The following is a 27,001-nucleotide window of genomic DNA, read 5'->3' on the forward strand; positions in this document are numbered from 1 at the left end:
AATAATGGATTGGCTGTGGTATTAAAACTATAGGGAATACACTTTTGAGAGAGAAAGAATACCCAGTCTTTTCAAGACAGAGCTGAAGCACGAAACCAACCAATAAAACAGGCAGTATTTTATAGAGTATGTTGGAAGGAAACAAAGTTGTCAGAATTCAATTCATAAAGGCTCAGCACTTAAAGATCACCCTTTGAACAGCTGTGTAAGAGGAGAACAAGATTTTTTTTAATAGAAGCCTTGGGTGTAAAAAATGGGAGTCTCTTCACAAAACATCTTGGGCAAATTAATAGATACATAAAGGTCCTTCTAGAAAGCATTATAACATTTTCCTTAGCCCGCTTATTAAGGAAGTTTTGAGAATTAAACAGAATTCAATATAAGTTTTTTAGAGTTTTTCATAAATACATGTGTGTGTTTGTGTGCGTGTATGTATATCAGAGTAAAGGATGTAAGTCTAAGTGTAGGTGTGCACGCATGGGTCTCTCTGCTATCCCCATACACCACCTTCTCTCTTCACAAACTTTCCTTTTACCCAAGGAGATGAAAAACAGAATCCCAACAATTCTGGATGATAGCAAAGAAATCCATGATGTTGATTTTAAGAGTATCAGAGACGATCAGTAATGACTAAAATAGTCATTCACTCAAAAAAGGCTCACCACCATACAAGTGACAGAGTCTTGATTCCCCCAATAAAACACATTTTATCTATTTTTGGATGATCTGAAAGCTGTCTAGGGCTAGAACTGTTTTTGACATCCAACTCTAGTTTCCAGCTTACTTCCTTTCCTTTTTCACTGAGAAGCAATTTATTGTTTTGTGTTTTTGGTTTTTCCTTCTTGCCCATACTACAGCAGGCAGGTTCCATGCTTGGCCACGCTGACAGTCTCAGAGACATACAAAAACGCAAACGCCCTTAAGAAGTTCCTAGATATTTTCAGCGTATTCCCCAAATGTCCTTTTCCTGCTTCCCAAAATACCTTTTTGGATTTAAATAAGCCCATTTCATAAGAACAATAAGCTTCCAAATGATAACGACGATTTCCAGAATATACAAACAGTCCCTGTTGAGTAACATAAAGTCAATAGTTCCAGAAAGCAAGTGTTCCTTTTTACCCATTAAACTCTAAGGCTTTCATTTCATTACAGTTTGAGAAATGGTTCTACTATTTATCTGCCTTTTTCACTCAATGGGAAATTATACAAAATCTAACACATTGCTTTTTACAAATAATATTCATCATGGGTGACTACAATACACATGGTTGCAATTATTCTCAAATACTTCTATTCCTGAATAGAAGTTGTATATAATCACACATGGCACATTTCTTTCTTCCACTACTCCTTTCTTCGTATTTGAGCTTATATATTTCTACAAGTAATGATTTGAGTTCAGAAGGCATTATCAAAAGAAAATGAAAAGGTTATATAAATGTCACTGCCTTGCTACGAATTTTACATGTTCTTGCCAAATGCGACTCTGAATATCTGGACTGGCTTTCTACTGTTAAGAGAAATACATCTATGCGTGAAATAGTGTTCCTGACAATAGCTTCTCGACATGGAAGAGGCTTGAAAATGTGCAAGAAAAATCCTTCACCTAATCACACATTTACACATGCATTGCTCTCATTTTTCTTTTCTATAGGAATACTGGATCTTAATAAGGAAGTTCATACTGCTCATTGTCCCTTTATCTGTAGAAGAAGAATTTTCACAGCCGCATATATACTTTCAGAAATCAGAGCCTGTCAGAACCTAAACTGGTGTTTCCAAACCGTTCAATAGATTATAATGTAGGAGAGAAGATGTAAGCATGAATTTTTGGTATTCTTGTGGGTTACAAGTTGATGACATTGATGACCACAAGGCCTATGCATAAACGATCAAAATAGAATTTTAAAAAATTATTTTGTCAATACAGTTGAATTCCCATTGTATTAATTTATGTTTCTGTCTCTTTGTCTAAACTTTGAGATATTGAAGGCCCCTATGTCTTCTCCTTGTTTGTATCTTCTCATAATGTCTCATGTTACTTCCTTAGAAAACAATGCAATGTCTCAGAGGTTGTTTTTTTAAATAAGTAATACAGCTATTAGGAAAATTCTAGAAAATTATAAAAATAAAATCATTCATAATCACTCCACTCAGGTATGGGATTTTTTTTTCACACTTTATATTTTTCTTCTTTTTTAATGGCTAGTAACGTTCTTTAAAACAATTTTTAAATTCTTTATTAAAATATATTTTCCCTTTAAACTCATTTCAAATAAATTTAACAGTAAATGCTATGTTTTATTTTAAAAAATTAAAAAGATATAAGGAAAAGAATAAATTATTCACAATCCTATTATCCAGTGATAGCTTACATTTACCTCTATCTCCATATCTACTCTTTGTAACTAAAGTAGGATAATATTTTAGTATCCTATATTATGCTTTTCTACATATCTATTAATGAGTAATTTACTACATCATTTAATATTCTTTAAAATGATAAAGTTTTATATCTGTGTAACTTACCATCCCATATCTTTAGGAAATCATTTAGGCAGTAGGGAACATCTCTGTTTAAATGTTAACAAAATTTCTTGCCAACTTATCCAACTTTATTTGGGAAATAAGGAAATAAAGGCTTACTTCTTTAAAAAAATTTTTTTTTCTTAAATTGAGCTGATACATATTAATTAAATTTAGATCTCTCTGCTTACTCCAATTTTCTGGCATAATACTTGTGCCAAGAAAGAAACAAAGAAAAAGGAATATTTAGCCATTTGAGATAAGTATAGTCCTTCTCATTTGAGATGAAAAATGACTTCATAGTACTACCTTCTCATATACAATTTTCTGTAATATTATGGTGATAAAATACATTTTAGTTAAACCGGTGGAATAGTAGCAATAATGAAACACATATTTAGCATGTTTAATATTTTATCTTTCCCTGCAGATGAAGAAAGATATTAGAATTGTTTACCTGGGGATATGATATAGAAGAAATCTTTAAATTCATCCATCCAAACTTCTGCTAGTCTCCTGTTGTTTTTGTTGATGACATGACCAGTGCCACCAGGGAAAGTGTAGGGAGTTGCCTTCCGAAAAACATGACCAACATGGGAGCAAGTCACAATCTCCAAAGAGCCTCCACATTGCCAAATCTGTGGAAAAAAAGCAATCATATCTCAATCATTGTAAATAATGCAGTAATAATGTCTGACAAGGAACTGAGGCTAACTAAGGCCAGATCTTTAGATCTTATATGGCTCAAGCAAACCTCAGATGGACACAAAATTTAGAACTGGTATACTTAGCTTGGCAAAGGATTCTAATTTAGAAGAGCTTGATATTTGTAAATATTGTAGTGTTGGACTTGTAAGTTTCAATTATTTTTTCATTGCCTTTGTTAAACTACCAAATTTTCAGTTTCTAGTAGTTAAGCTAATTGCTACTTAATAGTATTTAGTATCTAAACTCTGCTATGAATTAATGAATTTATTATACATGTTAGATGCCATGGTAAATATCTAAATTTGTTTGAAGCAAAATCAATTATACTCCACTCATTTTACTCCAGTCATTTTAAATGACTGTCAATTTCAGCTATCATATATTGCCAGTATCTTACACCTTTGGATATATTATTCTTATTAAAATGTGCTAGGACTCCTTTATATCCACTCACCATCTATGCATCCTTCAAAATCTATCTCCAAGATCACTTCTTCTAGAAGGTTCTGTAGGGAGGTTTTGTAGTTGTGACTTTGGTACTTTAAACATCCTTTCATGAAGAACTGATTACACTGTCTTGTAAGCAATTGTTTACTTCACTATCTCTCGTTTAAAACTGTAAATTCTTAGAAAACATTTGCCTATATTTCTTGGTGTCCTAGATTTACCGTGCAGTTGAGGCTAATTATTAAGTATCCCTAACACATTTATTTCTATAAAATTACATTATTTAGCTACAGGTTATACTAATAGCATATGTGTATATGCATGCTATCTTTAAAATATACTAATAAACACACACACATATATATATATACATGCACAAACATATATATATATATATATATATACAAACATAGAACACACACTCGTATGTGTATGTTTATTACATACATGTAATATATTGCATATGTGCTACAGGTTGTTTATCCCAATAAACAAATCATAGTTATCATTATATATTGGAAGCATTGTTCTTTTTTTAATGTTTATTTATTTTTGAGAGAGAAAGGGAGAGGGAATGTGTGGAGGAGGGGCAGAGAGAGAGGGAGAGAGAGAATCCCAAGTAGACTCTGCATTGCCAGTGCAGAGTCCCATGTGGGGCTTGAACTCATGAACTGTGAGATCATAACCTGAGCTGAAATCAAGAGTTGGATGTTTAACTGACTGAGCCATCCAGGCTTCCCTGAAAGGACTGGGTTTTATATGGTAATTAACATTGTTCTTTTAAGGAGAACTGCTTATTTTTGAAAGATAAAGTTTTCTCCAGTTGACCTCTCAAGCAATATTCATCTTAGAAGAGGGCTGTCATTGAGCTCGGGTAGCAGTAGAGACATTCAATTTACCAGAAGATGGAAGATGCTAAATGACAAGTTATATTCATCAACTGGCTTGTACATGTGTTGTACATTGCATTACATGTGCAATCTATTCTTTCTCATTTTCTAACTGTCAAAACACCATAATGCTAACAGGAAAGAAGTTTCAGCCTAACCTAAAATGTAAGAATAAAATATAACTGAAATACAAAAGAAGAATGGAACTCACTCTTACCCTCAAGACACAGGATAGAGCTTTCTTAAATAATCAAAGTATTTAATTGATTGGTAACTCTCTCATCTTTGTAGCATTAAATGTATAAACCTTCTTGGAATTATGAAATCCTTACCCTGTTCTATTCCATTAAAATTGAGGAAGTTGATCCTTCTATCAAAGACAAATCAATACTTGTGTGTCAGTCAACTTTATGCCTAACTCTGTCTTAAGAACTTCACTGGTCTGGTTCTCCCTTTGATTTTTACCTGAGATGTTGATAATTTTGCTCCTTACTACATTATGACTACCTTCATATAATATCAGTTAAAATCTCTTATCTTTTTTCTTTTATGTTTATTTATTTTTTAGAGAGAGTGACAGAGCATGATCAGAGAGTGGAAACTGAAGCAGGCTCCAGGCTCTGAGTTCAGCACAGAGCCCCATGTGGGGCTCGAACTCACAAACAATGAGATCATGACCTGAGCCTGTCAGATGCTTAACTGACTGAGCCACTCAGGCACCCCAACCTAAAATCTCTTATCTTTCAAATAGATTCTTAAAGAGATAAACAACTAAAAAGATTACAAACCCAACAAAAAGTTCTTCCCTTGGTCCAAAGTACCTCATTTCTTTGTTTCCTCTCACTGTAAATTAGCTTCAAATGTTTATTGATATGCGTTGTTTCCCTTCCTCAATTTTCATCCATCTCCCTATGCATAGTGAAATGCTGTTTGTTTTTGCAGCTGCCTCAAAACTGCCACGGTGGAAAACACAAACTTTTCCCTTGATGAATATCTATCTAGCTGACTCCTCTCTTAGATTGTCTTGCTTTCCCTCCCAGTACTTCAATGTTTACATATTTTCACTGTAAATATTTAAATGTTAGCCTCCACCTTCCTTTACTCATTCTCCAGGTGGTCTTATTTACTCTGATGACCTTACATAGGATCCGAATACTCACAAAGTCAACAGTGACATCTCAGCTCAGACCTCTCCTCTGGGATCCAGGGCTGAGTATCCAAACATTTATTGGGTATCTCCTCTTGCGTGTCTCAGATACACCTAAATAAATACATCTGAAGTGGAACTGCAGATTCATCCTGGCTTTGTCAGCCAGGTCTTCCTTTCTTTCTTTTTTTAAATAATTTTTTTAAATGTTTATTTATTTTTGATAGAGAGAGAGAGACAAACACATAGTGGGGGAGGGGCAGAGAGAGGGAGACTCAGAATCCAAAGCAGGCTCCAGGCTCTGAGCTGTCAGCACAGAGCCCGACGTGGGGCTCCAACTCATGAACTCCTAGATCATGACCTGAGCTGAAATCGGTGCTCAACTCACTGATCCACTCTCTGTCTTTTTAATCATCAATAAAGAGTGCCACCACTTACTCATGTGGTCAATCCAAAAAAAAAAAAAAAGGAAAGAAAAGAAAAGAAAAACTAAATAAAAGAGAAAACAGAAGCCTCTCTCCCCTGCAAACCCTAGAAGTCATTATTGATTTCTCTTTTTTCTATCACTTATATTATTTATTTTTTATTAACATTTTATTTTATTTTTTGAGAGACAGAGAAAAACAGAGTGTGAGCAGGGGAGGGGCAGAGAGAGAGGGAGACACGGAATCCCAAGCAGGCTTCAGGCTCTGAGGTGTCAGCCCAGAGCCTGACATGGGGCTCAAACTCACGGACAGCGAGATCATGACCTGAGCTGAAGTCAGACGCTTAACCAACTGAGTCACCCAGGCGCCCCTTTCATCACTTATATTTAATCTGTTAACAAATCCTGGCTTTACGATCTATAAAAATAATTCTCAGTATATCCATCTCTCCCTGTCTCTCTGTCACCATCCTTGTCCTAATCACCAACATTTCTTGTGGGTCAATTGCAATGGACTCTTAACTGTCTTGGTGCTCTCACCGGTGTTTCCTATAATTTGTTTTGTACTGAGAAATCAGAGGAGTCTTTTAAAAATTTAATTATTTAATTTTACTTCTGTGTTTAAATACTTTAATGGTTTCTTACTGAACTGTGAATATAAACAAAATCCTTTAGGCAGGGCCTCTCAGACCCTACATGAGTCTCTCCCTCTATCAATAAGCACTGGTGATCTTGGCCCTCTGCCATTTCCTAGAATAACAAATTGCATACCCTTGTACACACCGAAGCCTCACCAAGGGCTTTCCCTAAACCTGGAATACAATTCTGTCTGCCCTTCACCTGACTGCCTCTTTCCCACACTTCTCATCTTAGCTAAAACATCACTGCATCAGACAGCTCTTCCCTAATTTCCATATTTAAAGGGTCCCAGCCCAGTTATCTTCTGCGATAGCACCTTGTATATTTCCTTCTTGGCTTATCACAATCTGTAATATTTGTATTTGTTTTGCTGTGCATCCCTGCCTCCCCCCCCCCCCCCAAACTAGCCTGTAGGCTCTAAAAGGGCAGTGGAGCTATCTGGTCAATGTTGCACCCCTGAGCCAAGCCCAGTGCTTGTTACACAAGGAGGTATCATCGCATGTTGGTTGAACGAAAAAATGGATAACTCAAAATTAACTTCCAAGATTAATATTTAAAAAAAAAAGCATTCCTGGCAGATGATGAGATGAAGTAGACATAGTTTGAAGGGGTTTTAAATAGCATTTTTTAAGGAAATACTCTGAGTATCAATCTAAGCAGAGTGGTCAAGTAAAATCAAATGCAATGGTTATTTAACATGCGTTGGGAATTGAGGACGTTCTCTGGGGGTTACAACACAAACAATTAACATTAGAAATGGTTGATGGCTTATGAAAAACAAGGTGGCTAAATGATAGAATCTTCCTTTTTAACATTATTAAAGTAACCCTTTGGCTGAATTCACATTATCTCTCTCTGAAAAGCATGATTTAGTGAAGTACTCAGGTATTTGTACCATGACCAGGCCATTCCACAATGTGCCCCAAGTTCAGAAGAAATAGCATATGCTGTGTTTCACCCGGAGGGAATTTCAGATATTCTCTTCATTGTGCCCCCTCCTGTTCTACAGATTAGGCATGAATGAAGAGCCTCTTTCCTCCTTCAACCAACTTCTATAGGGGAGCTCTATGAGTGAAGAAGAGATCAGCATTTCACTCCCTGCTAGATACTTGCTGAGCAGTACAATCAGCTGACTACCCTGGTGTTACCAGAAGAACACAGCCCAATGCGGTGAGTGAGTTTGCGGGAAAGCCTCTAGTGTCAGGAAAAGCATGATGCTAATAAAATAGGAAACACTTACGTCCTAGAGAAACCTGAGGTGGTCTGGGACATATTGAACAGCTTATTGTAGCAGAGTTGGTAGGTGCAGTCATACAGTGATCCTGGGAAGGGTAGTCTTTGGAGACAACTGAACAAGACTTTAGTGGTTCCCAAATGCTATAGATCATGGAATATAGAAGAGGGAAAATGAGCTGTGAAACTAGCAATATGGCAGATCAGCGAGGAGACGTAATATTGAGAAGGGCAGTTGGAGACCACGTAGGGTGGGAAAGAAACTAAGATTTCCCTCTCAAAAGGCCCTTGGAAAACAGAAGGGATAGAAGGTGAAGCTGAGAGCACTTGTGAGAAAACAGTGAAGCTGTGTGTACAAGACTCATGGATGGCGGCCGCTTGTACCAAGTGGGACCACACTGAGCAAGTGGCCATCGTAAAACATGAAATCAGATGAGACCTCACATTTCTCTAGCCCTCCTATTTGACATACCCTGGGGGAGCGGCAACCCGGAATACCCTGCCTTCCCCCTTCCAAGTGCTCATGTCAGCACGGGCCTAGGAAGAGAAGAGAATCTGAGGTATGCCCTGCTTGTGAAATCAAAGCCGGAAACGGAGCATTACTAGTACCTTTAATAAGTGGAAGCGGCTAGAAAGCTCTTGAGTCTGTCCTAAATGACATCAGCATTGGAAAGGGATGCTCCTCAGAGCATTTTGCAATGATTGGAGGGAAAAAAATCATTTTAAGTTTGTGCTTCTCTAAATTTAGGCTGTTCAATAAGCCCTGTTGCCTACAAATCAGGGACTGACAATTGTCTTCTGAGTCCACAGTTTACCTGTTAGCAAATACGGATTAGCACTGTAGCTGGGTAAGTGAGGATGCTTTATTTCCACTCTGTCACTTCTTGGCCCTACCCTGGTTTGTAGGCTTATTGGTTCTATGCCCTGAATATGTGCACAAAAAGAAGGATACCTAGTTGGAAAATGTTCAAAAATTGAGTTCCGTTAGTCTCTCTCCTTTCCCGCCTCATAGGCAAAGGTAACGATACATGAAAGTGTTGATTTTTTATTATCATGCTAACTTGCAATGAGACTTTGTGTGCACATGTACAGGCATAATGCAGTAATGGCTGTTGACTTTGAGACACAAAGCAAACTTGCCCCTGACTGTGACTCTCCCAGATGGAGGCAGTTCTTAGGTATATTTAGTGGAGGTAATGGAGGTAGAAGTAACTGTTCCATAACTCAGTGACTACTGGCCCGGGCTTGGCTTGTGAGTCATAGTCTACTGACTCCTGGAATAAAGTGAGAACGTCTTGCATTGCCACTAGTGTTTACAGAATGTGTGGATTAACACTTACATTGCATTTCTCAGGTAAAGCCTCTCCTCAAAATTTGCATGAAAATGAAAAGATCAAGGTAAGAATGCATAACGTTATGTATTAGTTAGGCTGATATCTGGTCATAATAACACCCAGTTAGGTAATATAAAAGCAAAACACTTAATTGATCAAATACTGAGCAAATAGGGGGCGCCTATGTGACTCAGTGGGTTAAGCATCTGACTCTTGATTTGGGCTCGGGTCATGATCTCACGGTTTGTGAGACTGAGCTCCTCGTTGGGCTCTGTGCTGACAGCGTGGAGGCTGCTTGAGATACTCATGCTTTCTCTCTTTCTCTCTCCCTCTCTCTCTGCCCCTCCCCCACTTGTGCACACATGTTCACTCTCTCTCTTAATTTTTTTTTTTTTTCAACGTTTTTTATTTATTTTTGGGACAGAGAGAGACAGAGCATGAACGGGGGAGGGGCAGAGAGAGAGGGAGACACAGAATCGGAAACAGGCTCCAGGCTCCGAGCCATCAGCCCAGAGCCTGACGCGGGGCTCGAACTCACGGACCGCGAGATCGTGACCTGGCTGAAGTCGGACGCTTAACCGACTGCGCCACCCAGGCGCCCCCACTCTCTCTCTTAAAATAAACAAACACTAAAAAAGTATTGACCAAATATTGACCTAAGTACTCTGTACTTAGTAGACACTTCAGTAATGTGAAAGAATTAAGACATAAACAGTTGCCCAGAAAACTACATGATTAAATATTAAAGTAGGAAGAACTCACGTTGAGTGGAGACCCAATGATACCATAATAATTTTCCTTGGTGATTCTTCAATAAATATTTCAGAAAAGGGGAAGAAATGAAGCAAAGAAAAGAAGGAAGGAAAAGTATGACATACTCATTAAGAACTTGGGCTTGGAAATAAGCAAATAGTTTTCCTAGTGGTTCTGTCACTTACTATCTGTGCATATTTGTAAAACTTATTTAAGTCTTTAAGGCCTTAATTTTCCCACTGGAATATAGGCATAATAATAACTACTCCCTAAGACTCAAATAAGATAGTGTATATCAAGCACTGTGCCTGACACTTCACCTGGGAAGAAGTTAAATGTTATTTGTATATTATTTAACTTCCGTTGTTGTTCAGGGAAACCAATATCTGTAGATAATGTGCTTATTGTTGCTTCTTAAAAAATATTTTCTTTTAAACCTTGGTAAGTTTTGCCTTCATTTTTGCCTTTTATTTGAATTGTAATATTAACGCCTAAGGATTTAGGTACAGCACAGAGTTTAAAAGAATAGCCAATTAGTTTCCAATTAGAACACTACATTTTGTTCTCTGAAATTATTTTACAGTGTCTGAACAAACAGCATAAACTGAATAAAACATGATGTCTCATCCACACAAGCCTGTGATGTCCAAATTACTTTGTATCACTGAGCATATCTGATTGTTATTTTCCAGGCTTCCAACAGATTAATACTTGTATACTGTATCTCTCTCAAGTAAATTTGACCATGTATGAAATACAAACTGTCCTTTTATCCACAGAGAATTGAAGGCAGCTAGTTACTTGTTTTCTTTCCCAGATATTTTTATGAGTGTCTTTTGATGATGGAAAAGGTTATTAATCAAAATGTAAAATGCCCATTGCTCACTTGATTATCTACTTGAGTTTCTTCCCCCAGCTAGAAGACAATTAACTAACATACATTATTCTTTTCATGTTTTTTGGCACCTACATCAGTGACATTTTAATTAAGGTTCGTAAACTTCATAAGCTCCAACTTTGCAATCTCAGTTCTAGTGCTTCTCCTTCTAATTTTATACCTGTTGTGCCAAATTCATGCAGCTGCTTGTTTTTATACTAATCTTTATACCCCTGCCCCCAACCCTCACACATACTATCTCTGGCACAAAGTCACTGTTTAATATGGCCTTAGTAGCAACCACAATATACCACAGAGGCCACAGAACACAATAGTTATTATGCTACAGGCTCTAGCTCCTGAGGTCATACCCTAGCCCTGACACTTACTAGCAGGGTGAACTTGGTGACTTCATCCTTCTGTGCTTCAGGTCTCAGGTAAGAACACGAGACTAGCAGAACCAACTGCAGAGAGGTTTGTTGTGAGGACTGAGGCAGTTCGGTGCTCGCAAAGATATTTAGCCTTTATGTGAAAAATGGATTGAAATGGAGCAAATAGAGAGATTTCTTAAGAGGTTATCTCAGTAATCTAGGGAAGAGATGCTAATGACTTGGACCAGAGTGATGATAATGAAAACAGAGGAATGTATTAGCTTAAAAAAAACTTTTTTTAATGTTTACTTATTTTAGAGAGAGAGAGAGAGAGAGGCAGAGCATGAGTGGGGGAGGGGCAGAAAGAGAGGGAGACACAGAATCCCAAGCAGGCTCCAGGCTCTGAGCTGTCAGCACAGAGCCTGAGGCGGGGCTCGAACTCACGAACCGTGAGATCATGACCTGAGCCCAAGTTGGACGGTCAACCAACTGAGCCACCCGGGCACCCCTGTAATAACTTGATATAATTTGGGGAATTAAGATTAATAATTAATGTATGTGTTTTCCCTTGTCTATATTTTCCCTATTAGGCCCAACCATACATTTTGTTTTGGGAAACAGTTCTCAACTACCAGATTTCATGGGTCTCAGGTTCCACTGACTCACAGCCGTTCCTCCTCATCATGTCACCCCATGCAGCTCTCAATTCTATACGGATTGTGATCTTATAAAATGTTCTTGTGTGTGTGTCTGTGCATGTATATTTATGTGTATGTATGTTTATGTATATATACACTATTTACATTAGTAATCTTATCTCCCCATCCATATTATTATCTCTGAGGGGAGTAATACGTGTTTCACTTTATGAAATTGAATTGCATCATCACATGTTTTACTTCATGAAATCAGCATAAGTCACATATAGTAAAAGACAAACAAACAAACAAACAACAACAACAACAAAACACACACACAAAAAAACCCAGAACTTAAATTTACCATTAAATCGGGGCTTACAAGGTTTAAGATGTTTTGCTGATCTTGGTGCTGATATATACTGACTTGACTGATTAATCTATTAATAGTGATATAGGGAAATCTAGAAAATTACACAGCATACACAAAATGTGTCTACCATGAGATGCAATTAGAAACCAAACGTGATTCCTTTTCTCAGTTCTGGCAAAGGGAAAACTGAAACAAAACAATGATTACTCAATTTTCAAACTATTTCATTCTACGTGTATTGTTTGTTGTGAATAATCCCTCTCAGCACTTCAACTCTCCACTTTGTTTATACATATTCAAGTAGACTGATGACAAATCCTTTAATCTTACAACAGAAACAAAGTCTAAAAGAGACTTCAGTGAGATCCTGAAGGCACTATGGTCCTTGATAGGTTAGCACAAACACAAGAGGCACAGAAGTCATTAATCAAAAGGGGCTGGTACAAGGTGTTCAGTAGGCATTTCTATTTACTCTTGACATGAAATTTTCCAGTTATTCCACATAGTTGTTTTGACTGGGGGGAATATCTGCTTTAATTGGTTGGTTTGACTCTTGACCTAGTTTTCACTCCACAGTATAATTGGGGAGATTTATGTGATCTGGAAGGGCACTCTAGAGCTGGTATTGTAACATCTCAAGATAAAGACTCTTGTATGCAAGCTGCTGTACGGCCTTTAAGTGTGCACCTGAGTTGCAAGAGATCACAGAGTCAACATGCCCAAGGAATCTACCCACTACTTGATAATTTAATGCTTAAAGCAAAAATAACCATTTTTATGGAAAAGAAAAGAAAGCATCAGATTCGAAATTGGAAAGCTATATTCTTGACTTGAGATAAAAACTGATTATAGAAATTGGAATAAGTCACTTAATCTTGAGAGGCCTCAGAAAACTCACATGTAAAAGAAGAGGAACTGAGGTTAATAATGGCTAAATTTTCTTCCAGATTTCTAGGATTCATATTGATCCCTTTGTATAGGGTCTATGACCACTTTTAGACATCATTTTTAGATAGGAATGACACAACTCCCCAAAATTTTAATCAACATTTCCCTACTTAGGCAAGTTGACTTGACTTTAGCTGTATTAGAAGTACATGCTGTGTAGATATTATTCTTTAAACATGAGAAAGTATGAAAGGGATAACACTATAATTATTATGAGGCAGTCATTGTGTGTATGTGCATGTTTTGGGAGTGTCCTATTTAAGAAAGGTCATAAATGTTATAAAACAAGGGCAATCACAAAAGTACTTTTCTTCTTTCAGAGAATTTTTCAGGAAATCACTATATATTAGAGTACTGTGAAGATTTTATTTTATTTTCATTTTTTATTTTTTTAATTTATTTTGAGATTGAGAGAGAGAGAGAGAGAGAGAGAGAGAGAGAGAGAATCTCAAGCAGGATCCTCACTGTGTCAGCACAGAGCCTGATGCAGGGCTTGATCTCATCAACCATCTGATCATGACCTCAGCTGAAATTAAGAGTTAAATGCTTAACCAACTGAGCCACCCAGGAGCCCCAGAGATTTTATTTTCATATCGGTATTAAATACAGACAATCCTGAATTGAACCTATACTATTTCATATTTCCCATCAATTTGCTACAAAAATATCTAGTTATCAAGTACTTTCCCTTCCAAAGTACTTTTCATCCTTGGACATCCTGAATCTGTGATCTCTTTCCAACCTAGAAATACATTTCATGAAAGCCTCAAATTCAAAATGGACTCTTTTACACCTACTCATTTTCTATAGGACCTAACACATTAATCCTGAAATAAGTCTGCCTTCCTTTCACTCCCCTCCTGCTCGCTTGCACCCTCAACTCTCAAGAGTCATTTGCGAAGTCTTTGGCAAAGTGACAACCCAACCATCTTTTTACTTTGCCTAAGACTTAGCAAATGACTCTTGAGAGTTGGGGGCAGAAGGGAGAGGGAGGGGAGTGAAAGGAAGACAAGGAAGGAGAAAATAGAGAAGAATGGAAGGGTGTGCTTATACTGGGTGTGGCTGGAAGTGGGGGAACTGTTTTGGAATAGAGCTGAGACAGTTTGAATATGAACCAGTGTGCATCAGAGGTAGGGTGAGATAGTAGGGGTTACAAACAGGAGCTTTTTAATCTCATCTCCCGCTCTCCTCATATACAAACACCCATTCCCATCAATTAAGATGCATAGTAGAGATACCTCCAACATATACACACCAACATTTTATAATGTACATTCTACTATCACCTTTTGCCTTCCAATGACTTCCTCTGCCTTGGAGCTGTCTGACCTTCAGAATTATAGCATATGATGACCACTGTATTTCTCGGTGTCAGGAGAATTGTAACTTGTCATTATTCCACATCTTATCAGGACTGCTGACATTGAAGGAATTCCCAATTCTCCTCTAGATCCTGATGGTGTTATGGCAAATCTTGTATCTTCTGCTTAAATGACATGTATGAGTATAGCAGGCAAGAAATGAAGAACATAAAACAGCCTACCAGATATTGCAAATCCTCCGTAATATAAGGTGGCTCTGCTTAAGAAAATTAGTGTCTAGCTTGTCATATTTATAAAAAAGTATTGCTTTTTATATTAGCATAGGTTACTACAAGCAGATTAATTCATAAAAAAAGAGCAAGAGAAATAATATGTGAGACAGTCATACTCTTTTATCTTTCAACTATCAGTTTTAAAGTGTGATAAACACTAGAGGCTTTGGAAGTATTTTCAATGCATTTAAGGGGAATATTAATGAAGACAAAGGTACAATTATTGGAATTTGTGCTTTCCTCATTGTATAATTAATCCTATGAATAAATCTTGAATGTGGAAAAAAACTGTATTTAGATGCAATTTTTGAGAACTGGAGAAAAAGGGCCTGTGATTTATTAAATGATATTTGGGTCAGATAGTTTGCATTTTACCTTGGTGTCCTCCCATGTTGGATGATCTGATTGCCGGTCAGATACTAGTAACATCTGCTGCTTCCAGCCACAGAGCGGCTCCTGGCAGCTGCATGAAGCTGCCCTAGAATCCATGCCAAAACAGTCCTCTTTGAATATCAGTAGACCACCTGGGTACCCAGCTGCAGCGTGTGACAACATCTCCTGCCCTTTTTATGGATGCCAGAGATACTTAAAAAGTACTTGAATGGGGTAAGGGAAGAACCTTGGTACCTCAGAAAGAGTTATCCTTCAGTTACTTGATATCTCCATCTATAAACCGTCCACCTCCCTGGTTGCGGCCCCAGGATTTTAGATTAAATGAAATTTCCTGTGTAACTTGTAAAGTCATCCAATGCTTTTCAAATGTATGGCTCTGAGAAGAGGAAATGACCTCTCCCCTCTCAAGCATTTTCCCTTAGGCCTTGGCTGGTGTCTTTGACAAACAGATACTAGACATTAACTTTGTGATAAGCACCATGCTGGGCTCTGGGGCGTAGAGGAAGAATAACCAAGCGCGGCTCTCTGTCTTCAAGTAGCTTGCAGCCCCGTCTAGTTGTGAGTGTTAGTACTGGGCACATTAAAGTCCAGTCATCAATTTGCATTTGACAGTTGAAGAGTAGTCTGTCCTGCCTACAACAAAAGGACTGTTTTAAGAGGCACTTATCCTAACCGTCATCCTTTCATGGACAGGATTTTCTTTTCTTAGTTTTTAGTCAGCTAGAGACATTTTGTTTCTTGTCCTGGACCTGAGACATTTTTATAGGAAGCTATAAGTTTTGCCTCAGATAAATACTTTCCCTAGGGAGCACATATAAAGCTCTAATGCTATCAGTGGAAAACTATGATTCCCTTCCAAAAATCACCTTACAGGCATCTTTTTCTTTTTTTCTTTTTCTTTTTTTTTTTTGGTCATAAATGCTTAGTGAGATAAATGTGAAAGATATAAAAATATCCATATTGATGTCACCTCCAGCACTCATTACAAATACCCACAAGACCCACCGTGAAGGAAAATAATATTGTACTTTGACAGTTTTTGATCTTTTAAAAATAAATTGGTAGTAGTCATTGTAGGCTGTATTACACTTTAAAAGGAGAGTGAAGAAGTAAGCCTGAAAATAGTCACGTTTAGCACGTTACTTTGCTCACTTTGTCACAAAAAAAAGAGAGTGCAGGGCGAAGTTTATTTATCCAGATATGATGCTTAAGCACAGTGAAGGTTAAGTTTCCAGTCTCTGTTTCATTAGAATTGCAAGATGTTACTGTTTTGACATTTAAAGATTGTTTAATAGGGAACATCAATGCTCGTTCACATGCTTGCTGAAGATGTGTTTAATCTGAAACTTGCTCCTCTTAGCAAAACCTGTTATCAGGACCATCATCTCGGGAGAGAATTTCTGGCTTTCTACTTTTTTTGAATTCAAGAACAGCTGACCTGACTTTCTATGCATTTCCACCTTGAAACATCTCATATTGCCCTAGTTTCTTCTTTAGGAAAATGAGTCAACTCTCCCTTCCAAAATTAAACCCTGCCTTTGGGATCTTGAACTCAGAATAGGGGAGGACTAGACTAGGAGCAGAAGACATGGGTTTGATGTTCAGCCTTGCCAATTTCTATTTACATGACTTAGTTTCTTTGAAATTTAAAATCATTAGTTAAAGAATAAGACAGTAATGCGGCACCTGGGTGGCTCAGTCGGTTAAGCAGCTGACTTCCCACTTCAGCTCAGGTCATGATCTCGCAGCCAGTGAGTTCAGGTCCTGCATCGGGCTCTGTGCTGACAGCTCAGAGCCTGGAGCCTGCTTCAGATTCTGTGTCTCCCTCTCTCTCTCTCTGCTCCTCCCCCACTTACACGCTCTCTCTCTCTCTCTCTGTCTCTCAAAGATGAATAAATTTTTTAAAAAAATTAAAAAAAAGAATAAGACAGTAATGGTTACTCATCCACAGTGTTCTGGTACAGACATGGTGGAATAATGAGCACAAAACTTATAAACTAAGAAGTGTTGCACAGACAACCTTTATTATCTCTATAATAATCTTTCAACACCTGCAGGTATGTATCTCATCACTTGTGCCTTTTTTCTTTTTCAATATCACCTACTTTTTCTACTCTTTCCTATAAGCTTATAAAATAAAAGAATAGTAAATACAAAAGAATTAGTTTGGTCATATTTACCTTTAAGTTACTATGTGTTTTCTTTCTGATTTGCTGGGAAACTTCTTAAAAAGTTCTTTTCTCTACATATCTTCACAATCCAATTTTCTTCACATCTTATATTCTAGTATCTTGATTCTATCGTCTGCAACTGCTCATAAAGTTTTTTATGAGCTTTCATTATTCTTTCTTACTTCTCTGCAACATTTGACACTGTTGACAATCACCATAACTTTCTAAGTTTTTTTTGATATATATTTGTTCTTCTCTGACAGCTTTGACTTAGCATTCACTTTCTCTTTTATTCTCCCACCTCTAAATGTAGGTGCTACCTAAGGACATGTCTTGCTCTTCTGCTCTCCCTATTTTCTTTCTTGGCAAACTCATTGATCCTCACACGCTCATTTAATTATAAATTCTGTAAAGCTAACTCTCAAATCTGTCACCTTCCCTATACTTTGCCTCCACACTTGCAACACATTTCCAACTTCTTCAGGTACATGTTTAACTTTTCATGACCTTAAAGAGTCAAGAGTTTCTATTCTGTTCTCAAAATGAGGAAAGAAAGCGTGTAGCTCCTGGGGTCTTCTCTAAAGGGCCAGAAAATGATCTGGAGCATGATCAAGAAGTGTGAGTCTTACATCAGTCTTAATCACTATCCAAATACATCATTATAGAATTTCACTTTGCTCTTGAATAATTTATTTATGGATTCTTATATTAACTCAAGAATTCTAAAAGGTCTGATAATTGTTCAAATCCCAATAGCTTTGTTTGACCAGTTAAAAATACAGAATATAAAGTTGATTGGCCAATTAAAATACAGAATTTAAATATAAACATAAAGAACATGGTTGACCAATTAAATAGAGAAAAAAATACAAAATTGGAATTGCATATTGCTGGACTATGAAGTAATGAAATAAATAGAAAAATGTAGTCAAATTTTGGATAATGGAGTAGTTCGTGCAGAAACATATTTTAGCATTCAGACACATAATGATGAGAAGTGCTAATAATTCTACATCAATTTTTTTTAATGTTTATTTTTTTTTTTTTTTTTTCTTTTTTTTTATTTTTTTATTTTATTTTTTTTTTTTTAATTTTTTTTAACGTTTATTTATTTTTGAGACAGAGAGCATGAACAGGGGAGGGGCAGAGAGAGAGGGAGACACAGAATCTGAAACAGGCTCCAGGCTCTGAGCGGTCAGCACAGAGCCCGACGCGGGGCTTGAACTCACGGGCCGCGAGATCATGACCTGAGCCGAAGTCGGACGCTTAACCGACCAAGCCACCCAGGCGCCCCTTAATGTTTATTTTTGAGAGAGGGAGAGAGAGAGCACAACTGGGGGAGGGGGAGAAAGAGGGAGACAGAGTATCTGAAGCGGGTTCTGTGCTGACAGCTGAGAGCCCAGTGTGGGCTCTAACCCACAGGTGGAACCCACGAGCCATGAGATCATGACCTGGGCTGAAGTCGGATGCTTAACAGACTAAGCCATCCTAATGCCCCTCTACACCAAAATTTTTATTTCAATTTTACCCTATTTGCAGTGTAAACCAGTGGCTACTTTGATTGTAAAGGATTTTAAAATTTTTCAATTCATCAAGTTTGAATTTTTTCAGATGTAGTAAAACTGTTAATTTGGATTTATTTTTAAGGGTCATTTAAAAAATATATTAAAAATCTACAACTACCAAATAAAATAAAATTAAAAAGCTTAATAAAATATAAAAGTATAATAAAAAAGTTTAATAAAGTTTAAAAACACAAAGATACAACATAAAGTATCAGACTACCTTTCAAATGATACTTAAAACTCACTTTTATTGGTACTTAATACTCAATTTCTGAACAGTTGGATCAAAGTCTTCCCTCAACATTATTTCACACCTTCAAAAGAATCATTCCTAGTATCTAAAATCTGTTATTGCTGAAATCAGTCAGCCTTATTTAAATAAATCTCATAATTGGTTTCCTTTTTTAACTACATTTCTGGTTGACTAGAACAACAGTAAAACGATTGGTAGTCATGTACTTAAGATAGACATCACTAAGTGTGACAGTATAATCATAGCTTAAGACGTTGCACATTTATTGCAGTAGTTACCATAGAGATTTAAATTTAGCTCTTTAATAAAAAGTGCATGAATTCAATTCTGAATGCATTAAGTTTGGCTAGCAAGGTGCACTAGGTTTCTCAACTGAATGCACTTATATAAAAACAACAGTTTTGGAACTCTGTCCTAAAATTTTTTAAGGGAGCAAATATGGGCTTATAAAAATAATAGGCTCAATTTCATGAGTTTTTAATGGATACTTCATTAATTGTCACTTGAATCGTAGTTCCGCAAAATACGTATTTCATGATTTAGTTATATGTTATTCATGTAATTTTCAAGAGGGAAAATAAAAGGTGGGGAGACCAGATATTCTAGCCTAAACTTAGGTATGGCTCCAAGCACAAAGCAGGGCCACAGGAATACAGATCTGAGAGCTTGCCAGTTTCTAGCCCCTGTTCCTCTCCTCTCTCCTTGTCTACAAGACAAGACCCTTGGATTTTTAATTTATAGATTCTTCCCTGACTATCCTCCATCACAGAAATCTGTCTTTCTTTTGAACTTGATGCACTTTATATCTGAACTGGCAGACAATACCTAGACCATACTGGACTCTCTAAGAGAGATCAAGAACCACATCTCTTATATAGAACAACCACACTGTGTAATGCAGGTCTAAGTTTATAACTATATTTATTGATGGGTAAAATGAGGGTAGGTTGATACCTGGCTGCTACAGAGAGGTAACCTGAAGTATAATACAAACATTACAAAGGGCATTAAAGATAAAACTAAATCTATGGGGGAGAAAACTCCTCATATATTTAACCCATGCTGAGACGTATTATGATCATATATGTGTAAAAGAATTCTACAAAGTGCTATGTAAATGTAAAGCCTCATCAAAAAATAAACACCATTTTTGTTCATTTCTACATCTCTAGTAGCTAGTACAGTGCTTAGTACATAGCAGGTACATATTAACTATTGGCTTAATCAATCAATCAATCAAATATTGTTCTGAGAGACTGATTATTTCTTAATCCTTGAACAAGAAAACTTTCCTTCTCCAAAAGCCTTAGGATATTTGTGATCTTATTTGGAATGAGAGAATTCAGCTCATCATTTCATAGTTGTCTAAGACCTTTTGTATTTACTCCATCTTGCATTCTGCTCTACCTTGAATATTTTCCCTCAGAATAAATCCTTGTGCAGCTGGATTCTTGCTGTCAGTTCGGACTTAGCTAAAATGCCTCCCTAGAAGTCTTCCCTGACTACTCTAACATAGTGCAGGTCTCCACCTCTCGTATTATTTTCTTCAGTGCACTTGTCATTACCTGAAACTAAGGGATTAATTTTCTTTACGGATTTATTGTCTATCATCATCCTCTAGCATAAGATCTAAATTACCATGAGTATATTTTCTGAACTAAGTTCGCACACTTCATTTGAATTTAATGTCAGGTTTATTTCTTTTAATCAAACACAGTATATGTCAATGATTCTTTGAATGTCAATACTAGAAATCTGTTTAGAAGTTATTTACTTTAACTTGCCCTTTCCATGAAGAAAAAATAGAACCTTAATTTGTAAAATAAATAGTTTAAATCTAATTCACAGCAGCACACATTTAGATACAAAAAGAAAGTTAAACATTTCATTATCAGAATATTTTAGATGCCCTTCAAATGTAAATCAGTAGGATAATTGCCTTACTTCTCAGGACCATTTTTTAATGATTAAGTACACTTGATGGGAGGTGTTAGTAAGCTTAGCCATAATGAAACGTGTCAAACTTTTCTGTGCAATACTTCTGAGCAAATTAACATTCTTCATATAGCTCTTTTTACTGCCATAAATTCAAACAGTTAAACTGAGGTCTTTCATATTTAGGATCAGAAGGATCATAAAGATTTTTATAGTTCATGTGGGTGTGCATAAGGTATCTGTACATGTTAGCAGAGAAGCGTCAAAAAACAGTCACAGAATTGGGGTGTGTTTCCCAACATTTCACATATTTGTCTCTAATACTGATTGTTAAGTTTCTCAATGCACTAAAACTCACTGAAAAAGCCAGGTATACCTGGCTTATTGATATATACAGGGAAATTCTGCCTAGAATGTTTGAAATATTCCTGTATTTGTTAAAGAACAATATTGCCAAAGATGCTGTTATCACAGTTTGGAAATCAATAGCTTCTTCTTGGTGTACCTTTATTTCCATTAAACAGTTTAATCCAAGAAGATTGAACAAAACTTAGAGTGATCTTTAAAAAAATATAATTCCAATGTGTATTTCCAAATAAAATTATAAAAATGTAATTCATCTCTGCTTTATACATTTATGGAAACAAAAATGTATTATTTTATATCATTTTAATTCAATTTCTTCCTCTTTCTATGCATTTAATTCCTATCCATGTTCCAGAGTTTCATAATTTCCCACTTCTCTTAATTATCTGAGCCCCAATTCCTTCAGGATGTCTGGTGAGCATCACTCAGCACTCATTTGCAATACAGACATTTATGCTATAAACTTCTGAAATACATACATTTTTTATCACATTATATCCTTCCTTTATAATAACTACTACTAAAGATGCACATTCCGGGTCTTCAAAAATATTTATTCTGAAGAGTATTTTCATTAGTCTTATTCATTATTCACATTCACCTAGACTTCATAGATAGATAAATAGATAGATAGATAGATAGATAAATGGATAGAATAGCAAATAGAGTGTAGACAGAATGGGAAAGACATTAGATGAGTGTATTTCCAGGTTGGTAAATATAGTACACGTTTACATTTTCCAAAGAAACACTCACGTGATAAGACTGTGAGAAGTTATGAAAAAGAAGCAGTAAATGTTAGTTCGAGAAGGCTTTAGACTGTGAATGGTACAGACAACACAAAAAATTATTTTTCAAAAAAACACTTTAAGAGATAATTAAGTGACTATTAAAAACAGTCAGGGATTAATAACAAGTTCTGGCATCCCTAAGTCTCCTACAATGCCTTATATTTCTAAAAATATGTCTCCATGTAGTATGTTTGGAAGGTGAAGAATCATGTCAATGACCATCCAATATAAGTTTATTCTCATATCTGGTTTTGTGTGCCAGAATAGTTTAAATGAAGAGGTATAGCTACCACATCAAAATAACCAAGCCTTAGACTATTACAATCTTTAAAAGCCAAACAAGTTCTGTTAATGTTTGCTAACATTCTTCTAAAGTTTAATTAATATATAATTTCCTGTTATTCACCTGTTTTTTCTAAGGAACCATATGAAATCAGGTATTTGTTGTAATTAACATTCAAAATAAAATTCTAGAACATTTATTTTGGAAAAATTGAGTCCTCTATAGACGGCTTAATTGAATACCATATGGCTCCTACTGACCCAAATGCTTAAACATATATAATAGATGTAATACAGTCTTTAGAAACAATGTCTCAGCTACATCTTACCTGGAGATATTTTATTCTGTGGTTTTAATTAAATAAAGAATAAAGTGCTTGAATAAAGAGATATGTTTAAACAATGGTTTAGGGTAGAGTGGTTGCCCAGATGCCAGAAGAGCTAATTATAAGCACAGAAGCTAAACATTTTTAGGTTTAAGTTTAAGGTTTATCTTGCACCAAATAGGTAACCAGAGGGAAGTCTGATGGACCAAATAATCATTAATATTGGTTTATAGTCTTTAATGAGTCTACATATGAACATGATCTCATTTATGATCTCTTAGCTTTTTTTTTAGAAAAGAGGTTATAAGGGTACACATTTTCACCTATGAGATGAATAAGTTCTGTGATCTAACGTACAGTATGGTGACTATACTTAATAATGTTATATTACATACTTGAAATTTGGTGAGAGTGGATCTTGACTTGTTCTTGTCTCTCTCTCTCTCTCACACACACACACACACACACACACACACACACACACACACAAGTGACTTGCTTAGGTGATGGATGTGTTCATTAGTTTGATAGTGGTAATCATTTGACAAAATATATTGTCAAATCGTGTTGGAAACTTCAAATATATACAATTTTTATTTGTCAATTATACCTTGATGAAGCTAGGGGAAAAAGAGGCTAAGAAATCTCTATATTAACATGAAGAAAGTGCTTTATTATATTTAAAGGAAAGGGTTCCACAAAATCATGTCCACCAAAATTGTGGACAACACATGAATCTGGTGAGATTAAGTTCACTTAACTGAAATATTTCCATGATAATCCAGTTTCTATGGCCAAATAAACGAACACAGTCAAGTTTTACACACTGACAATCCATTCTGCTCAAATTTGCATGAAATAAATTTAAAAAAAGGCAGAGTTCTAAAAAATAATTAGATTTTTTGTCTAAAGTGATTTCTAACAAATGATCATAACTGATATTTTTACTTGTCAATATTTGAATTGTGTGGACCTTTCTAGGAAGTTCTTTACTTTCTTTAAATACTTTCAAGAACCTGGATACTATAATCCCCCAAAAGTCTACAAACTTCTTTGGCTCATTTACCATACTTTTCTGTTCAGTAAGAACCTTTGCCTTTCATTTTTCCATTATTTATTATGTCAGCTCCATTTCTTTTCCACTTCATTGCTTGTGCAATTTGGAAATAAATGGATTTCACATCATAAGACATTCCACTTGGTTATATCCTTCAGATAAATATACTGCTGTTTTCATTGTGATTTGGAAGAAAAAGAAAATTGGGGCATTTAAAGAAAATTCCATCCTGCTGATTAAAATGTTGGTTATTGACAAAATAGCTGATATTTTAAGGGTAATGATAATAATAAAATTCATATTTCCATAGTATGGTAGAGCTTATTGAAAAGCTCAATAAATCTCATTTAATCCACACAATTTGCCCTGAAATTATTAGACTCTGATAAACATGGTATTTAAAAGTAACTGGGCTAACATGTAGTGAGAATCTAGACTAAAGTAGAGAGGTCTACAGTTGACTAGATACCATCTATTACATTTTCCCTTCATTTCTTTCTCCTTGGAGGATGTCTGCAGAGTGTGTGTGTGTGTGTGTTCATATTTTTACAGCTTTATTGAGTATAATTAACATATATTGAACTGTATATATTTAAACTACGTATGCAAAACCATCACAACAATAATGATAAATGAATATATCCATTACCCACCGAAGTTTTCATGTGCCCCCTCCTTCCACTTCTCCTCTCCCATCCCAATAGCCTATTCCTGGACAACTTACCTGCTTTTTGTCACTTGCGGATTAGCTTGAATTTACTAAAATTTTATATGAATTGTCTCATACAGTATGGAATCTATTTGGTCTAGCTTGTTTGATTCAGTGTTAATTATTTCAAAATTCAAAATTTTGTAGGGTGTATCAATAGTTCCTTTATTTTTCTCAGTAGTACTCCATGTATGGATAATCCATAGTTTATCCATTCACCTTTTGATGGACATTTGGATTGTTTTTGGCTTTTGGCTATTGTAAATAAAACTGCTATGAATATTAGTACACATCTCTTTGTATGAACTTATGTTTTCCTTTCCTTTGAGCAATAGCTAAGAGTCGCTTAAGAAAAAGTAAAAACAGGGTGCCTGGGTGGCTCAGTCTGTTGAATGTCTGATTTCGGCTCAGGTCATAATCTCATGGTTCAGCTCAGGTCATATTCTCGTGGTTGTTTGTGAGTTCAAGCCCCGCATCGGGCCCTGTGCTGACAGCTCAGAGCCTGGAGCCTGCTTCGGATCCTGTGTCTCCCTCTCTCTCTCTCTCTGCCCCTCACCTGCTAATGCTTTGACTCTCTCTCTCTCAAAAATAAAAATAAAAGTAAAACATTTAAAAAGAAAAAAAAAGTAAAACTGTTTCCCAGTTATTGTACCATTTTACACTCCCAGCTCCATTGCGTGTATAGTCCTTCCAAATTCTCACCAACATGGTCCTTTTTAACTTTTGCAATTCTAATAGATGCATAGTGTTATTTCATTATGGCTTTAATTCCATTTGTCTAATAACATTAAGGATTTTCTCATGTGCTTACCTGTCATCTTTATGCCTGCCTTAGTGAAGTGTCTGTTCAAAGCTTTGAGCCATTTTCTAATTGTTTTTTTTTTTTTTTTTTAATATTGAGTTTTAAGTGTCTTTTTTTTTTTCTGATACAAGTCTATTATCAGGTATATTATTTGTTGACAATTTCTTCCTATCGAGTGCCTTGTCCTTTCAATGTCTTGATGGTGGCTTTAAACAGCAAAAGTTTTCACCTTGATGAAGTCCAATGTATCAATTTGTACTTCTATGGGTTGTCTACTCAAAGGTAGAAAAGTTTTTCTCTTACACTTCCTTTAATAATTTTAGGTTTTATATTTTGAATTAATTTTTAAATAGTGTGAGGTATGGATTTAAGAAATTTTTGTCCACATGGATATCCAGTTGTTCCAGCAATATATATTGACAATACTCCCTTTTTTTTACTCATTTGTTTTTATTCTTGTAATGTCTGTCAAGTTTTGCGATTTGAGTTTGCAGTTAGTAATAGTTAGGAGTTAGTTAGGAGTTAGTTAGTAGTTTGAGTTAGGAGGTATTATATCCTCTTCAGTTTTCTGGAAGTTTGAGTAGAACTGTTTGTATTTCTGCCCAAAATGCTTGGTAGAATCTACCAGTGAGGTCATCTGACATAGAGTTTCTTTTGTAAAATTTTTTTTACACCACAAATTTCATTTCTTTCCTTGATACAGGGGTATTTGCTTGATTTATGTTTTCTTGTAAGCATTGATAGTTTGAGTCTTTTGTGGAAGTAGTCTATTTTATCGGAGCTGTCAAGTTTGTTGTCATAATATTGTTAATAATATTACTTTATAACACTTTAAATATTTGTAGAATCCATAATGAAGTTAGCTTGCTCATTCTTAATATTGGTATTTTGTGTCTTCTCTCTATTTTTCCTATTAAATTTGGCTAGAAATTTATCAGTTTTATTGATCTTCTCAAGGAAACAGCTTTTTATTTCATTGCTTTCATATAAACTTTTCCTCTTTTATATTTCGTAATTTTGGCTTCAATCTTTATTATTTCCTTTTTTCTTAGATATTTTGGGTTTACTCTCATTTTCCCCCCTATTTTATGAATGTGGAATCTGAACTCATTAATTTTAGATCTTATTTTCTTGTTTCTAATATAGATGTTTAATGCTATGAATTCCCTCTAAGTATTGCTTTAGTGGTACCACAAACTTTAATATGCTGTGTTTTCATTTTCATTCAGTTAAAAAATGATTAATTTCATTTTTGACTCCTTTTTTGATCCACAGGCTATTTAGAAGTGTATTGTACCAAAAAACAAATAATCCGATGAAGAAATGGGGAAAAGACATGAACAGAAACTTTTCCAAAGAAGACATCCAAATGGCTAACAGACACATGAAAACATGCTCAACATCACTCATCATCAGGGAAATACAAATCAAAACCACAATGAGATATCA

At 35.8% G+C, this 27,001-nt stretch overlaps 1 protein-coding gene across 4 annotated transcripts in view; it reads right to left on the reverse strand.

Moving 5' to 3' along the window:
• Positions 1–27,001, reverse strand: part of GALNT13 (polypeptide N-acetylgalactosaminyltransferase 13) — a 541,337-nt gene that overhangs the window by 174,809 nt on the left and 339,527 nt on the right. For all 4 annotated transcript variants that reach the window (XM_060626627.3, XM_060626625.2, XM_060626624.2 and 1 more), the window contains exon 9: positions 2,984–3,164. In XM_060626627.3, coding sequence (XP_060482610.1) covers positions 2,984–3,164 — 181 coding nt within the window. The remainder of the gene's footprint in view (positions 1–2,983; positions 3,165–27,001) is intronic.

This window comes from Panthera onca, chromosome C1, assembly GCF_046562875.1.
Source record: "Panthera onca isolate mPanOnc1 chromosome C1, mPanOnc1 haplotype 2, whole genome shotgun sequence".
Classification (NCBI taxonomy): domain Eukaryota; kingdom Metazoa; phylum Chordata; class Mammalia; order Carnivora; family Felidae; genus Panthera; species Panthera onca.